Source organism: Buceros rhinoceros, unplaced genomic scaffold (assembly GCF_000710305.1).
Source record: "Buceros rhinoceros silvestris isolate BGI_N320 unplaced genomic scaffold, ASM71030v1 scaffold3946, whole genome shotgun sequence".
Taxonomy (NCBI): domain Eukaryota; kingdom Metazoa; phylum Chordata; class Aves; order Bucerotiformes; family Bucerotidae; genus Buceros; species Buceros rhinoceros.
This window is the reverse complement of record NW_010416753.1, coordinates 3,444-20,142: the sequence shown is the minus strand read 5'-3', so window position 1 is coordinate 20,142 and position 16,699 is coordinate 3,444. Positions and strand designations below refer to the sequence as shown.

The following is a 16,699-nucleotide window of genomic DNA, read 5'->3' as shown; positions in this document are numbered from 1 at the left end:
CTTTCCCTAGCAGACAAAAGGAGAGATAGCATTTTTGCCAGAAATATTACTAAGTTTTCCAAAGCTATTACTAAATTTTCATATTTTTAGAGGGCATATGGAAACTCTATGGGCCTATAATATTATACAATATTACATATTTGTTCCCACCAGTCAGTTTTACAAAAAATTTGAACTTCTCTGCCACAGATTGAAATATACAAAAGCTGAAAAGAAATAGCAGTAATTACTTGATCATAGAACATTCCCACAGTAAAAGCATGCCTGCATGCTGTTCTTACTGTAATAATCTTGCCATTTAACTTGGGAGCACTGCACATGCAAATTAGCCATATTTAGCAAAGAATACGTTTTTAAGTAACACTTCTTTTAGTAGAAAACCACAATTTGTCTCCCTCGTTTAACAGCAGAGCATATTTTGGCCTTCACTGAATATGTAGAATCATGGTGGTTCTTCAGCAATGAGAACAAATTTGTACTCCGCAGCACTGCCCGCAGAATTCACCAGGTCTAGTAGCACCTGTGATATACTCACCAGTGAGGCCATGGTGAACCCAATGACTTCAATGTAGCCATCATCATGGCGCTGAGGCTCAAAGTCTCTGTGATCTCCAGGGTTTCCCCAGGGCATTGTGCCAGCACAATACCTACAGGAAGAGGTTTGGAAAGCAAGCTTTGAGAAACCAGTTTGCCCTGATTGGTCCAGACTATTAGCCTGTTCTGCTGTCCTCCAGAAGTATCCAGATATCCATTCCAGGATTCAATTCAGGGACAATTATGAGTTATGCTGAAAAGGACTGGACAAAAAGAAAAACCTGTCTCTTGTTTTCGAGCTGGTACAAGATCCATAAATGTATCCATCATAATCTTCAGCAGGTTCCTCTGAGAGGGAAAATAGGGAAGCAGCGGGAAATAGATAACAGAGCAGCAGCATTTTGTTCTCCCCACTTGCTTTGCTTTCTGCAGATGAACTGTCCAGCCAGAAAGCTGCTTAGCCCCTCTGCTAGGCAGACATGGGGCTGCAGGATCAATCCAGCCTTGAAGCTCCATTTCATTGCATAGCTTGAGGAAGCAGAAACAGATGCAGCTGTGGTACTACCTGTCTTTCCTACCATTAAAGAATGGATGTAAAAGTGATCTAAGAGTGAGAGAAAGGGAAACTTTGGAGAGGTGACACCAAGTAAAGCTTGCAGTGAGGGCAGTGCAGGACTCAAAAGATCAAGTGCTTAGGGACTGCATCTGGAACGAAGTGGTAGGGTGACTAAAGCAATGGTCTTCAAATGTGGGATGCGTGCACCACAGGAAGTGTGCAAGAAAAATCCACAACTGACAAGGCAGTTAGAGGACATGAAGAAAATACTGTCTGTACTTTTAATAAACAAGAAAACAAACATTAGATTTATCTTTATAGCATTCTTAATTTCTATTTTTCATGTATGTTTTAAAATGTAATATACTAGTACAGTAGTCCATGTATATAATTTATAAATAAATACACGTTTATTAGGGTGTTGCTGAAAAATATTTTTTCTGATAGACATACACAATCAAAAGAAGTTTGGAGACTACTGCTCTAGAGAGCAGGATATAGACAGCTTTGAAAAATACAGCTATATTTCTATTCACAACATCTTCTAATACGTTATAAAAATTCTTTCAATGAAAATTCAACAATTCTTTCGATGGTTTGGTGTTTCTTTACCAGAAAAACGTTCATTCTTTTCCCCCTCCCCTGTTCCCTTCCCCCTCTTTTTTCACACACTGCATCTAATTAAGCAAAGGACCAGGCATCTGTGTCTTTACTATCTTGTTTGCAGGTCAGGTGCACAACTTTCAAAAACATTTGTTAATCATTTCCACTACCACTGTATCAGTATATTCAACTTTTTAAAGGATGGTTTTATTGTGTGCTGAACTCTGACCCCATTCAATATTGCTGATTAACAGTATTAAGATGATTAAGAAGCATATTCATCCAATCTAGGACAACTTGTAGGCATTTTTTTTTAATTATTACTATTCTTTCATTTATAACTCCATGCATCTGCCTTGAGCTTACCTGGGTATGTTTAAAAACACTATACACTGGAACTTCAGCTCCTGGATCTTTGGAGTCAGGTCTGTACCATCACACTACAAAGCCAAAGTGACAGAGCACAGAGAAATTGCTGAATGGAGCCACAGACAAGAGAAGTGTTGCTGCTTTGTAACAACTTTCCCAAGACTTTCCTTGGAATGTGTTGCAAATGTCATGCTCAAAACTGAAAAGTAACAGAGCCATTAAACTCTCACCTCATTCTCTCTCCATTCCCCCCTCTTCCCATAATTCTATGACACAATTTCTTATACTTACCACAACTTTAACATGCTTGGATAAATCTCTTGAGCTTCTTTGCAGAAAGTCTGTAAAGGCTGCCTGCAACAGAAGTAAGTGCAGGAATTGTCTTCAGCACTTCCTCTCTTCTCTAACCTCGTTTCTTATCCCACCACAGAGCTAATTACCAAAATGCCATCCTTTTGTCAAACCTATTAATTCTTGCTCTCAGGAGATATGATTTTTTTTTTTTAATTAGGGTAATTTCCCTTTTGAAAGGTTAACCAAAGAAGGTCCTTGGGCACCCAAGGATTTAAATGCAAATTCTTTCTCACACATTTGTTTCCATGTTTAATGCACACAGGTACAATAGCAGCCATCATCCAGAAAGACATTACGTGTCATGCATTATCAAATTAGTGTTTCTCTCTTAATAACTACATTTTAGAATCAAGTGTTGTCCATGTACCTCCTGAATGCAGAGTGGGTAATTTTACTTGCATATTCACACATGAAAATTAAATCACTCCCAATAGCTGATCTCTGCCCTCCACTCCCCATGACCCTACATCCAAGACTACTCAAAGCTACAAAGATAGAAGTCAGTGCTTGGGGAATTTTTCTAGGAAAGTCAATATCAATGTGCTCTCCAAACCCCGAAAGCAGCAGACCAGACTGCTTAGATGCTTGCAAGACAGAAGTGGGGGACCAAAACATGACCAGTACTACGGCCAAAGAAGTAGCATTTGTCTCACCTGCTAAGCACTGTAAAATAAAGGTTTCAGGCACTTTCCAACAGACATATTGTGTGGCCAGAAATACTACACGGGCACTCTAAATTGCAACAGGCTAAATGAGCTGGCATGAACTTCTGACATGAGAAAGTGAGGAGCAAGGTACTTCAGAAAACATTCAAACAACTAAATTAGCAGAATTCTGTAAGACAAATCACAACTCACCCCTGCATAAAACATTTTATTTCTAAATCGGCTGTTGAATTTCTCTGGATTTGCTTCTATAAAAGGATAAAAAAGAAAAATATGAAAACCCTTATAAAACAAGCAGACTCCATTGTTCCTTCACATTCCCTGCTAGACTATAGTGTTTTAGCACACACCAGTCCGTGAGAATATTAACATAAATGTATTTTTCCTGTGTGAGAATTCACCATCTGTGCCATTATCTGCTATTAGATTTCAAACACAGGTACTGAATTCTTTCTCTTTCCTCTTTAGTGAAAATAGATGGAAACATGAGCAAAGAATGCAAGAATACAGTCAGTTAATTTAGCACCACTCAGACTATTCATCTTACAATCACTCTGTACCATTTGTGAGGTTTTATTTTCTACCAATGCAGAACAGAGTTTTAAGAATCATTAGAAATTCATGAAACACTAATCCATGCTTTGAAGCAGAAGCAAAGCATTAGTACGTTACAAGATGAAGCAGGCACTTAAATTCTGATGTGTTACAAAGAGGTACTGAGGAATAGACATCTCTACCAAATACTCCTGGAGCAAAAAAAAAAAAAAAAAAAAAAAAAAAAAAAAGTGGTTACTCTAAAACCTATTTAGAGAGCTGTTTCATTTTGATTAGACTCCAAGTCATGGAGAATTTTAATAGTCTAGTAGTAATGCACATCTAATGGTTAATTATTCTCACTGTTAAAATAAACGAGGGGGGGATTCCTATCTTGAACTTTTCAGACTTCAACTGCCAACTGCTAAATCTTATTATACTTCTCTGTCAGATTAAAAAGCCTTCAACTATCAGATATGTTCTCCTTGAGTAAATACTTATAGGCAGTGATTAAATCACCTCTTAATCTTCTTTCTGATAAGCTAAATGGAGCTCCTTTAATCTCTCAGTGTAAGGCCGGTTTCCCAGAATACAGGTCATTATTGTGCCTCCTTGGGAACTCCTTTCCTAGTCTGACATCCAGGGATTTCAGAAGCAGCCATTCTGACACTATATTCAGTGGTAGTACCAACCACCTACCCTTGCTCAGTGACTCTCTAGTGAGAACGTCCAATATCAAGATAGTCCTTCTGGCTAAAGTATCATGCTACTGTAAACACTTTCAAATTACTTCTTCTCAAATGACCACTTGAAACAATGCTTCTAGTCCTTTTTGAAGACACTACATCTCACAGTATAAGGCTCCATTTTGTAAGAATGAGCTACTTTGCATTTCTTGATTGTTTGTTTACCCAGCTACTTCCATTTCTTGTGTCGTGGGTGAATCTGAAATGCAGTCAAGGCCACCGTTTCTTCAAATGGTTAATTTAACTGCATAAATAAATCTCACCTCGCTTACTAAGCTGTCAGCTCTTTACAGAATGTCTCAACTCTCCGTGCTGAGAAGCAGGAGGCTCCTGGAGGTTCAGTGCCCATGCTGCACACCTCCTCTGATGTGGCTATCCCAGATGGCTCTCACCAGAGCACTGGCTCTTACATGGATTTTAATACTGACCAGAGCCGAAGTCCCAGTCAAGAGCAAAATAAAAGCCTTTCTGAGATAAGGGACTCAGCAATCCATCAACATACTGAACTGCTTCTACTTCTGACATAGCAGATGAGCACCAGAAGGGAGGAAGGACTCTTTCTGCGATGTGGAATAGAGCCTAAAGTTGATTAGAGTGCAACTTTGATTGTAGAAGTAAATCATTGACTGCATATCCAAGGCTCACTCCATCCTCAAGACATCAAGAGAGGAGGAAATGGATCATGTTAGACGCTGTGTGTCTGTGTGTTACGGGGAAGTGTCCTGCAAATGAACAGTCCTCTAGAGCTGAGGGACCAACAACATGTCACCAGGGATAAAGTAAATTGCATCTCTCCTGCTCCACCAGAGCATAACAATAACAAGGGAGGAAACTAGAAAGAGTTGTTACCCAGAACACTTCCTGAAGAAACAGAGCTGAATACTTTAGGCTTGGAGCCAATGCTCAAGGCTCGGTCTGATTAGTCACAAGAAAAGCATAGAAGTTGCCATGGAAAAGGCCACATTCATGTACAGGTTCCTCTGAGACAGTGATCACTGCTTATTCTAAATATAAGAATTAGCCAATCTCTATTGCGTGACGTGCCCTGATAGGCTGAGAGTACAAATCAGTTTATTTTGGTTTGACAGGTGGTGGGAGCATGGTGTTAGTTTGTTTTAATACTATATGTGATTACAATAGCTCCACATAAGCAAGCATATATAACCATTTATCTTAATGGACCAAGTGCTACAGCTGTGGAAGTGATTTAAATTCTTCTAAAATTCTGCTAAGAGTTTCTCCGGATTGTCATCAAATGTGAATGACATCAGAATCTGTTTTGCAAATTCTTACTTAATTCATAGAATCACATCATAGAATGCTTTGGATTGGAAGGGGCCTTTAAAGATCATCTAGTCCAACCTCCCTGCACTAAGCAGGGACTTCTTCAAACAGACCAGGTTGTTCAGAGCCTTGTCCAACCTGATCTTGCATGTTTCCAGGGATGGGGCATTTACCGCTTCTCTGGGCAGTGTTTCACAACCCTCATTGTAAATTTTTTTTTCCTTATATCTAGTCTAAATCTCCCGTCTTGTAGTTTAAAAACATTACACCTTGTCACAACAAACCCTACTAAAAGGTCTATCACCATCTTTCTTACAAGCTCCCGAGCCTTGTCCAACCTGATCTTGCATGTTTCCAGGGATGGGGCATTTACCGCTTCTCTGGGCAGTGTTTCACAACCCTCATTGTAAATTTTTTTTTCCTTATATCTAGTCTAAATCTCCCGTCTTGTAGTTTAAAAACATTACACCTTGTCACAACAAACCCTACTAAAAGGTCTATCACCATCTTTCTTACAAGCTCCCTTGAAAGGCCACAATAAGGTGTCCCCAGAGCCTTCTCTTCTCTAGGCTGAATGACTCCAGTTCCACATAAAAAATAATAAAACCCAAACACCAGCAACACCCCCAAGGATATAAGCTTTTCTCCCCTAAAATACATAGGACTCACTTTGTATATTTTAGCATTTGAGAGGGTAAAGAAGACACCAGCAGTAATGACTTACAAGAGCAGAGACTTGTGCTATGAAAAGCTCTCCTGGCCTCACATACCCACTCAGAGACTCACAGCTTGTTCTGCCAAGTATTTTTTCACCCATGTAAATTTTTAAAACACTGGCATCTCTGGAATAATATCTATTCTTTATAGGGCTCCATAACTTCATTATTAAGTAATGCCTCCATTAAGTGAGAAAGTAGCCATGCATTTCATCTATACGGTATATTCACAGTCACATTAGCAATGCATAATGATATGCATTCATAAAAAAATGCATACAGCTGTCATAGTTTCATTCCTGTGCCCTTTTGTGGCCCCTCATTATTATTCCTAAAGCTTGAAGCAGTCTTAAACATTATAAAATATGCATTAGCTCATTCCATCATGTATCCTGTTCTTTATTTAGCATGGCATTAGGCTGCCATCTTTTCGTCTTGAAATGACACTCTCTGATATATGAAAGTGAAGATAAGGGAGGGTGCGATTCAGAAAAAAATACCTGCATATGAAGCTGAAATGACTACAAGCTGAACACAGACAACTGAACAAGGTGTGTTTATACAAGCCTGCTTGCCTAAACCATGTAAACAGAGCAGTTTCACGTCAGTCCAAAGTCCACCTGTTAAGCCGCATTTGGATCTCTATGGGATGGTATAAATGCCATCAGCAAGGGGACAAACAACATGGTATAACAGCTCAAATTGCTGACAGTTATGTGGACGTTAAAACCTTTCGCTTGCATAGAGACGCTCTGGGTCTATACCAAGTCCAATAATATTATGCTATACTCATCTATAGGTAACAGTTGTTCAGTTTGAGAACACAATTATCCTCCTGCTACTTCCACAGTCTTGCAGCTTTTCTCTTCCCTCCACCTCCACACTTACACCTGACTTGCATTTGTTTTTCTTTCTGCTCTTGTTCTGACACTTCTGCATCAGTATAAACTTCCTTTATATCTGTACTTGGGATCTCCTTTAGAAAACAAAAAACTTTGAAAAGCCCCCCTTTTAGCTGTTTTCCTCCAGTGAATGCCACTTTTCCTTGTACTTTTTTTCATTTTGAAATCATGAAGTCCTTTGGAAACTCATGATACAATCACTTCCTTCTTACTGGAATGTTTCTGTGTTCCAGCTTTCCTTATGAACTTTAAGAGCAGAATGTTAAATCCAACTGCATATGTAATTCAGAAAATAACTGCCCATTCCCAAGACTAAGAAAATAAAAAGTTCCTATTACCTCTAGATTCATGGAACTCCAGTGTAACATGTGCATCAAATCCAAGGCTGAAGTAATTATTGAAGACATTAAGAGGAAGCTGTAATTGGATAATAAAAACACACAAAAATAACACAAATTAAACATTCCGTGGCACACCAGGAATCAATCACTTTAAACCTGGCATCTCATGAAACCCTACGAAGAAGAAAGTGGGACATATCAGGGAAATGTATGCACAAGTTTGATCTGAAGGTTAGCAATAGCTTGAGGAAGATGATCAAATACAAGAACACAAACATATATACAGTACTTTATGATCATATATGTATCTTTGTAAACATATCAAAGGGTTCCTTATGTTGTCATTGAGATTTCCCATAATGCCGCTTCACTTCACTTAACATGTCAATAGAAAGGTTTTCCTAATGGCTGGCACTCAAGCTTAGCAAGGCAAATGAAACTCAAGCTGTCTTTTTCCTGCTTCATATATAACCAGGAGCAATGCAAGTCCCAGGCAGGAAGCTCTAATTCTTTTGAGGATGCATGAGGCAGGGACGCAAACATCTGGCCTCTTCATGATTGCATATGCCCAGCAGGGATCTAGAGAAAGATGGTAGTATCCAATAGACAAAATGGAAATTATAACTAAGAGGAGAAAAACTGATCACAGAGGCATTTCTTTTTGTGATTGCAACACTTTCAACATCTCCAGTCCAAATGACATATTATTGTAAATGTGATCACCTCATGTAAAAATTTTCCTATTCGTCAACTATCAAGATAGACTAATGGAGACACCCACAGAAAGAAGTTAAATACAAAAATATACTACTTCTTGTTGTAAAGTAGGAAACAGTTGGTATCCATTAGCAAAATCCTAAGGAATTAAATTTTACATCCTGTTTTTAGTATTAGAGCTGCGTGGGTGGAAAGCTCTAAAACTTTTTAATTCTTTGCATCTCTTCCTTTTCTTCTTTTCACGTGTCAGCGCGTCCACAGGTGTGCAAAACAGAACACATATCAGGTACAAACAACAAATAACGGCAGCTTATGGTGTAACCCAAAGATTCTCTTAAACATCCCATAGTCTCCCTGGGAAAAAGGCAGCTCTAACCTTACGTGCCCCATCCTCCAGCTCATCCTGTGGCAAATCAGGGTTCCGCTCAACCTGGAGATTCCAGCGGTCCAGCTGAACGATGGTCCCATCTTCTACATGGCACAGGATCTTGGACACTGGCTCATCTGTGTAACCCTGATAGTGGAGTGTCACCAGAGTATCAGCCATGGAGAGCAAAAGCAAAGCAAGTCATTCACAAACTACCTGTCAGATCCCCCTCCTTTCACACAGGCCTAAACCGCCACATCAAATGTTCCTACAAACACCTCAAAATATTGCTAAATTTTCATGTATCAAACATTTTAACAAGCTACTTCTGAGGTACACAAGTCTTGGGCAGGCAAAGTAAGGCCATAAGGTGAAGAACTCAAAGTGTATTTGCCTTGCCTGGAATAACACCAGTGGTGTAGTCAAGGATAAATATAGAGAAATAAATTTTAAACTATGCTTAAATTAGAAGCCTGCATATCCTCTTCATTATTTGGCCTGAAATACCAGACAGACGCATCTATGTACACTTTTATTACAACGACTACATCGTTAGTAATTTAAGATCCCAGACTGGAAACTGAACCAAACCAATGCGCCTAACTGAAGCAGACCTTGGACACAGCCCTGCCTGCTATTTTAGCCTCAATTTTGTTTCACCCTACACAGCTAAATCAGAGCAGCAATCTGATAGCCCAAATATAAGGGTACGCCAGTCAGTTCTTACCCCACCCCAGTTGAGGGTACGGGCAAGGTCATTCCCAGTGCCAAGAGGAAGGACAGCCACAGGAGGCGGGGGGCTGAGTTGCAGTTCATCAAGGATGGACAGGATCCAGCCCACCTATAAAATGGGAAGTGCAGAGAACTGTTAGTCAGGAAGATTAGAAGGGATGGGAAAAAAGACAGACTTATTTTGATCATATCCCCATTACAGAAAAGTTCAAGTAAAACAAAAGGGAGTAGCTGAAATGAGGGTATCTGAAATTTAACTCTACAACTGGCCCATCTGATGTTTCACCTTTCAGAGAACAGGTACAGCAGTTTTCATGAAGCTCTGTGCAAGCAGAAGCAATGGCATGTAAAAACTGGCACACTAATCTTTAACAGCACACAGAGATGCTGAGGAAAGGGAGCACGTAAGTTGCTGTTCTTTAGGAAATGAAAACATGTGAAATTACATCTGGTATTTATGCTGCCTAAATATTGCTCTGAAAAGTACTGTATGTAAAAATAAGTGGAGAATAACACAGGCAATTCAAGATAATATATTTTAATTGCTGTTAAGATGAAGAAAGCTAAACTTTGACAACTGTTATGAAAGAAGATGCAAGGGACTCATTAAAACTGCGTGGTATCTCAGAGCATGTCCTGTAACAGAGGGTCCAAATGAAGTCAAGCATGGGCTTGCCCGTTGGTCTCCCATTCCATGAAAAGAGATCTTAGCGCTGAGTTATTTCACTCAGTGCAAAGCGTAATATATAGACACACACACACACACATTCTAGTCATATGTATATACACACACATAATATATATAAAAGACTAGAATAAAAGACAAATGAATGCTCAGGGTTGAAGGCTTTGCGTTCGAATGATGAATCTTGGTCTTTTGAATCATAAGCTACTTAGAGAGCTATTTCTCTCTCCTGTCTCTATTTCTGGACTACCTAAAACATTCACATAGAAATCTAGCCAGAAGGAACAAATTACTGCAAAATATTTTGGTTTCATTAAATGGTATTTTCCAAGAGGGGAAAGAATTGTTGCGGAAGATGTTATGACTGAAACCCTTGCTACAAGAAAATAGGAGTATTTCTTAAACAATTTCTCACAAAATTACAATCTGTGAAAGAACCTGTGATACATTAAGAAAAAATAAACATGAGAAGATAAAATTTGATTTGATGCCAGTGTTCAAAGATGCAGCCTATACTGGAAATGTGAGCTTTTAAATCAGTCAGAAAACTGAAATCCTGATGGCAAAGCAGATTTTTCCTCCTCCAACTAATATTACTATTATTTCAAATAGATTCTTAACCCAAACTGGGATGACACTGGAGCTTCATGAAAGGCAAGAAGCGCAGCATCAGGACCAACAGTAGGAATCTGAAGGACTGTAGAGGGGGTGGCCTGATAAATGTAGCAACCCTCACCACACTATTTGTTATTCTAGGGTATGTCTTTCTCCAAGCCTCTTGACAGATAAATTTAATTTTGTAAAAATAGTATTTATTAGACAGTTATTTGTCACAGTTGTCCAATTATTAAAGCATATTAGAGCTCATTGTCTGACAACAGGCACCTGAATCACTTAGAACTCTCATGAACTTGGATGTCACCAAAGGTACTTAGGTCTGTCACAGGCACCATTGTAGGACTGAGTCCTTAAGGGATTTTCAGAGGTAAGTAATCCTCTACCTTTTAAAATATGTACCCTTCAGTATGGATAACAGGAGACAGAATAAAGAGTCCTGATATCTTCACTGGGGCCAGGACTCCTTAAAGAGCCCTTTGTCATTGCCACTGACAAACTATATATTTGTGCCTCAGCCTCGCACTGGTACAGGTAACATCACAATACCTAACACTTTTGTAAATGCTTTTAACTGATAAACAGAAACTTCAAATTACTAATTTGTAAGTACAACATTGCTATTTAACTTGACATCATTTCTAAACCTGGTACATTAGTTTTATCATCTGTGTCATCCTTGGCTATAATTTCCCTGTAAGCAGAAAGTTCCTGACTGCTTTAGAAGTTTCCCCATTATGCCTGGAAAGGAACAGCAAGCAGTTACACCAGGTTCTGATTCACCCCAATAAAGCAAGGTAACATTTGGCCTCACTGAATATTCACCAAGTCCATTTGAGCCAGATTTTTCACTTCTAGATGTAATGGCTTTGGGAATAACTAGATACTAATTTGCTTCTGCTGCAAACTGAGCAGCAGCAGAGGTAACAGTGGAGTGCTGCTCGTACTAATGAGGAGGTGCTGCCGCCTGCTGATTGTACTGCGCAGCAAAGGGAGAACAAAGGATGGTCAGACTCAATGTAGTTACATTCAATTCTATTTTAGTAGTTTCAGGGTGAAATTTTTTCCCCCCTATCAAACTAGTGGCTTCAGAAGGAAGAAAAAGATTTTCAGAAACAGACTGAAACACTTTTTTTGCAGCTAATGCCTCCTGCTAAAGCAATGCCTTGCACATTTCTCAAGGAAAGTTCACAATTCAATAACAGTAATATCTTATTTTCCCAGGTACCAGCAAGACAGTAATCTAATCATGGTTGGTCAGTTTGGTTTTTTCTCTTTGCTCTTGCAGGGGTGGCACTGGTACTAATAACCCTACATGTGGGCTTTTAAAAGAACCCATATAAGCTGAATAGAAAGCTCTCCCAGAAATTAAAGCAGACATGGGTTAAGGGTTGGGAGTAAAACTCACTTAAAAAAAAAAAAAAAAAAAAAAAAAAAAAAAAAAAAAAAAAAAAATCCTCCCCATGCCCTAAACATCTACATATATTGATCCTGGCCAGACACTGCACCTTGCAAGCAGTAACACATTTTCCCTACCATACTTACTGTTACAACTATTATAAAATGCATGTTTGGGGGACTGCCCTTCGCAGAGATTAAAGATCAGTTTTTCAACTGTATTTAAGCACTCACTAGCACGGGCTGAGAGTTACAATATACCCAAGTTCTGGAAAGATTAATGTGGTTGTAATCCCTCCATTGTCACTCGTGGCCTCCAGATCTTGCACTGCAGAGAATGTCTCCAACTCAAGGTACCTAAATCCTTTAAAAATATGACCCTATTCACTTATGCAAGAACACACAGAAATTCAGTCACAAAGAAAAATACTGAATCTGTATCTACCAGATCCTAGGCTGATAGATTGACCCATGCAATATCCTTCCTCACAGATGTTTTGTAGAGAAAGTGGGGAAACTCATTTTCTTTAGGTACAGAGACCCTATTTGACTACTTAGTCATCATAGACAATAGCAGGAAGGAAAAGAAATTAACACTTAATGGCTTCCAGACAGTGATTTAACCTGCTAGACCCTCAGATCTGTGTAAACAGTAAGAAGAGGCCAGCAAGGTTAGTCTTTATTTTCAGCTCTACCGAATCTTCATGCTTAAAGTAGAAAGGCCTTTGGACATTAGGATCTAGCCCCATCGCTACACAAGCCAAGCATCTCAGAAAATTTTAAAAAATGAGATTTCACAAGGGCAAGATATGTTATGTGGTTCTGCAGGCAAGGTGGAAAATCCACAAGTGCGAGGAATTTAATCCCTTTTGGTCAATGACCATGGAGCTGCCAGGCACCGGCCACCTACCGTCCCATCCCCGCCACAGGCCAGGATCCGCAGGTTTGGCACTTTTCTGTACAGCTCCAGCCTGGCCAGGGGAGGGAAAGGGAAAAAAGGGGGAAAAGTCAGAACAGTAATGCAGGCTCAGTTTATGCATTTTGCCAAGTGACAGTTTAACCACTGGTTACTGGATTACTACAGATGTAGGTAGAGGCAGAAAAATAATTTTTAAAAAATTAAAAAAAAAAAAATCTCAGCATTACCAAAAGGACAGTGAGGTGAGGAGGCATTAGCCCTGGCAGCCACAGGCAGCATCAGCCCCAACCCAGTCTGAAAATTGTGGCTTACTTAACATCTTTACACACACAGAAAACCACTAGGATGGTGGTTTGGGGTCTTTCCCCCATGGTTAGGCAACAACTCCTGAGAAGTATATGATCAGTTTAACATGTTCCCATGCTAAATCTAAATCTCATGTTCCTCTGGAGATGACAAAAATCTTTAATTTTTCTCTTATCGTAAAGCAAACAAATGTAAACATTGAGGTTTATAAAGAAAATTTAGTGTTCCTCATCAGGATTTGCTGAGCCACCATTTCTGAAGCGTGTAGAACATGATGGCTTCTTCAGCAGGTAACCAGTTCTTTTAACACCACAGAAGACAAGAAATCTAATATAGTTCTTTCTCTGGGCATCTGTTCTAAGATACCAACAGCGGAGACATAAAAGCACCCACTGAAGACAGGCTCCTTCAGCTGCATGAAAGAGAAGCATAATGAAATATCTCCTAATGGAGGGAGTGCATCCACATGTAGAGAGCTGAGTGACCAGAAGAGATAATCCTCTTTTAACTCCGTTGCACAGCTCTGAAAACTGTATGTGTACCTTAAAGCTTCTATACATCATGAGAAGATCAGCAGTGGAGGTGTTTCTGCAGGAAAAAAAAGCTTGGGTGCCTTGAATAGCAAATAATTGGACCAGTCTTACAGAGGTAAATATTTGATTTTACTATGTTACTGTATTTTGTGCTGCCTAACTTGTGAAAGTAGCACTGAACAGATGGATGAGTAAAGCAACTATCCATATCTCAAATACTGTAGAAAGATGGTCTCTTAGCAGCTCAGCCCTTCAAAGACAGGTCCTCCCTCCATCGGAAGGGGCTCAGACTTCAACTATTGCCCAAATAAGCTGAGTTAGTTATTCAGCAAGCAGAGATAGTTGCATGCTGCTGTCACTTATGGAAATCGGGAGGCAGCCTCACCCCATTGTAATGCTCAGCCGTTAGGAAATGGTCAGGTACTGAGATCAGCAGCAAAGTCTTTCTTGGAGCCATCTGGAACTGGCTCTGACACGGGGGCAGCTCCCGATCTCTTCTCAAAAAAGCAACCAATACAGATCTCCCCTCCTCTACCTCCTCATACACGGTCTATTAATCTAGCTAAGCTAGACCTTTGTCTGCTTTCCTGATCAGAAAAAGAATTATGATCCGCAGCACTGGAGGCTCGAAAACTTACGCATCTCTTGGCCCTTCCTGAGAGAGATCAAAGACCTGGCGTGGATTCAAATACCACATAAACATTTGGAGAACCTTGGTGCCCTAGGAAGAAAGAAAAATCGAAGAAAGGGAAATTTTAAGGAGTTTAATGATTATTAGAAAAAACAGTGTTCATTATTCACTGTATTTGGACTGTTTTTATTTCTTCAGTGTTTGATAAAGCAAACTTAAACCAAGAAAAGGACAAACTTGGAAGTGTCACAGCAGATGACTGCTCTATAGAACCCACTGCTCTGGGCAGGGTACACATGGATACATATAGACTAAATTTTACAACACAGCTCTCTAATGGCTCACAGGAACGAACATTTAAGGGTCAGACCAAATGTTCAACTCCCACAGAAACCTGCCTGTTCTCTTGCCTCTCACCACCTGCAAAAAGAAACCTCTGTTACCTACACCACTCTCAACCATCCATGACAGCAAGAAGCTGAACAAGCTTGTGGCTGAAGTCACCACCACACTGAACACTGTCCTGCCCAACATTTGAGCAATGACACTGCTTTGACTTCCACCATCACCACAATGAGCACTCATAACTGTAGCCCTTTACTGCCTAATGAAGCAGGAGTCAAGGACCCTGTGGGTCACAGCTGTCCCAATGCTCCCTCACTCAGTGCAGCGTGGCCAGCCTATCATCTAAAGGTATAATCTATGCTTTCTCAAACTCTTGGGTTCATATTCCAAACATTCAATTTCCTTCTTCCACGTTCTGCCCAGACTCAGAGTGGCAGGATCTCTGACTAGCAGAACAGGGCTAAGAACACAGCAGAGTAATCTTGTCCTCCAATGCGAATCAAGAGTGCCTTTCAGACATAGCCTGGAGGATGCAAGTCAGGAATTTTCAATAGCTCCCCCTTCTGAGGTTTGGCTCTTCTGTCTGACACCTTCCCCTAATTAGAGAACCAAGAACAGTAGCCAAAGTGCCTTGGAAAAGGTGTAAGAACAGAGAAACTAAATATGATGTTTGCTGCAAGTAGTCTCCCAGCCTCAGCTATATGCATTAGAATTCTTGAGCCAGAGAGGGGTGCAGGACTTTTGTCTGAGAAAACTCAGGGTTTTCTCTTCCAAATCTCTTCTTCAGTCCATGTAACCTTTTAGTATCCACAACACCCTATGGCAAAGACTTTTGCAGCTGAACTACACTGCGAGAAAGACAGTTTTAGCAGTTTCATTTGATATTCTCCCTAATTCTTCTAAGAGAGGAGGAAGTAAGCAGCAACTATGCTCTTCTCCGTGACTCTCTTGTATCTTACATCAGTCTTTTCAACTAGAAGGCTCTTTTTATCAAAAGGCACACAGACTATTCAATATTCAAGAAGTAGCAGAACTAATCTGGAAAATATTCAATCGGATAGGTTTTAATTCCAGGAAGCATAAGAAAGAAGTCTGTAGCATGTTAGTCACTGAAGCTTCATTTTCTATGATACAACACAGACAAGTAATGATTTTTCAAATGCCATAGGAATGTGTCATTTCCCATTCACCAATTTCACTAAGCTTTCCCAGTAAAATTAAACCACTTTTTGGATAAAAGAAAAAAAAAAAATCTAAGACTTCATTGACAATCTGAATTTTCTGTGGAAAGATGAAGTCTTCTGAAAACTTTCAAACTATCATTTTATATTCCTTTCAAGAATCTGAAGATAGAAATACAACTGCTGAAACACTCAAGTATCCATTCCATCCATCCAATTCCACTGAGGTGGAAAAGGCATTCAATAGCAAGGACCTCTTCTGAGGATTGCGGTTCAGGCACGGAGTTCTTCCAATCTGACTGATCATGAACTAGTCTCATTTGTAGAAACACTGTCATTAAACAAAAACTTTTTGACCTGGATCTAGACAATGTTCTTACCTGATTCCCTCCACTTTTTGGATTGACAAAAACCAGCAGTGGCTTCATGAGTGGAGAGGAGATAGGCTTTATCACAAACGGCCGACCTTTGTTATCCTGAGAAACAGAAGGAAGAAACAGCTTTAGTGCAACCTGTGTATGTTTCCCTGGCATAATACATGCAGATGACCTGACATAGCTCTGACAAAACTACCTCAGAAACCAGAAATGTACAGCCATGTTAACGTGGTGATCAGCTGGGGCTAGTTTATCCAGCTGAGACAACTAAGAAAATAAGGGCGGGGGG

General features: G+C 39.8%; 1 protein-coding gene across 1 annotated transcript in view; it reads right to left on the bottom strand.

Annotated features, from left to right (window-relative positions):
- Positions 1–16,699, bottom strand: part of DGKI (diacylglycerol kinase, iota) — a gene marked incomplete at its 5' end in the record, with an annotated part of 105,992 nt that overhangs the window by 87,748 nt on the left and 1,545 nt on the right. Inside the window, 10 exons of the mRNA XM_010137915.1 lie at positions 536–647; positions 2,060–2,133; positions 2,354–2,416; positions 3,274–3,329; positions 7,602–7,680; positions 8,698–8,835; positions 9,416–9,529; positions 13,029–13,089; positions 14,515–14,597; positions 16,414–16,509. Coding sequence (XP_010136217.1) covers positions 536–647; positions 2,060–2,133; positions 2,354–2,416; positions 3,274–3,329; positions 7,602–7,680; positions 8,698–8,835; positions 9,416–9,529; positions 13,029–13,089; positions 14,515–14,597; positions 16,414–16,509 — 876 coding nt within the window. The remainder of the gene's footprint in view (positions 1–535; positions 648–2,059; positions 2,134–2,353; positions 2,417–3,273; positions 3,330–7,601; positions 7,681–8,697; positions 8,836–9,415; positions 9,530–13,028; positions 13,090–14,514; positions 14,598–16,413; positions 16,510–16,699) is intronic.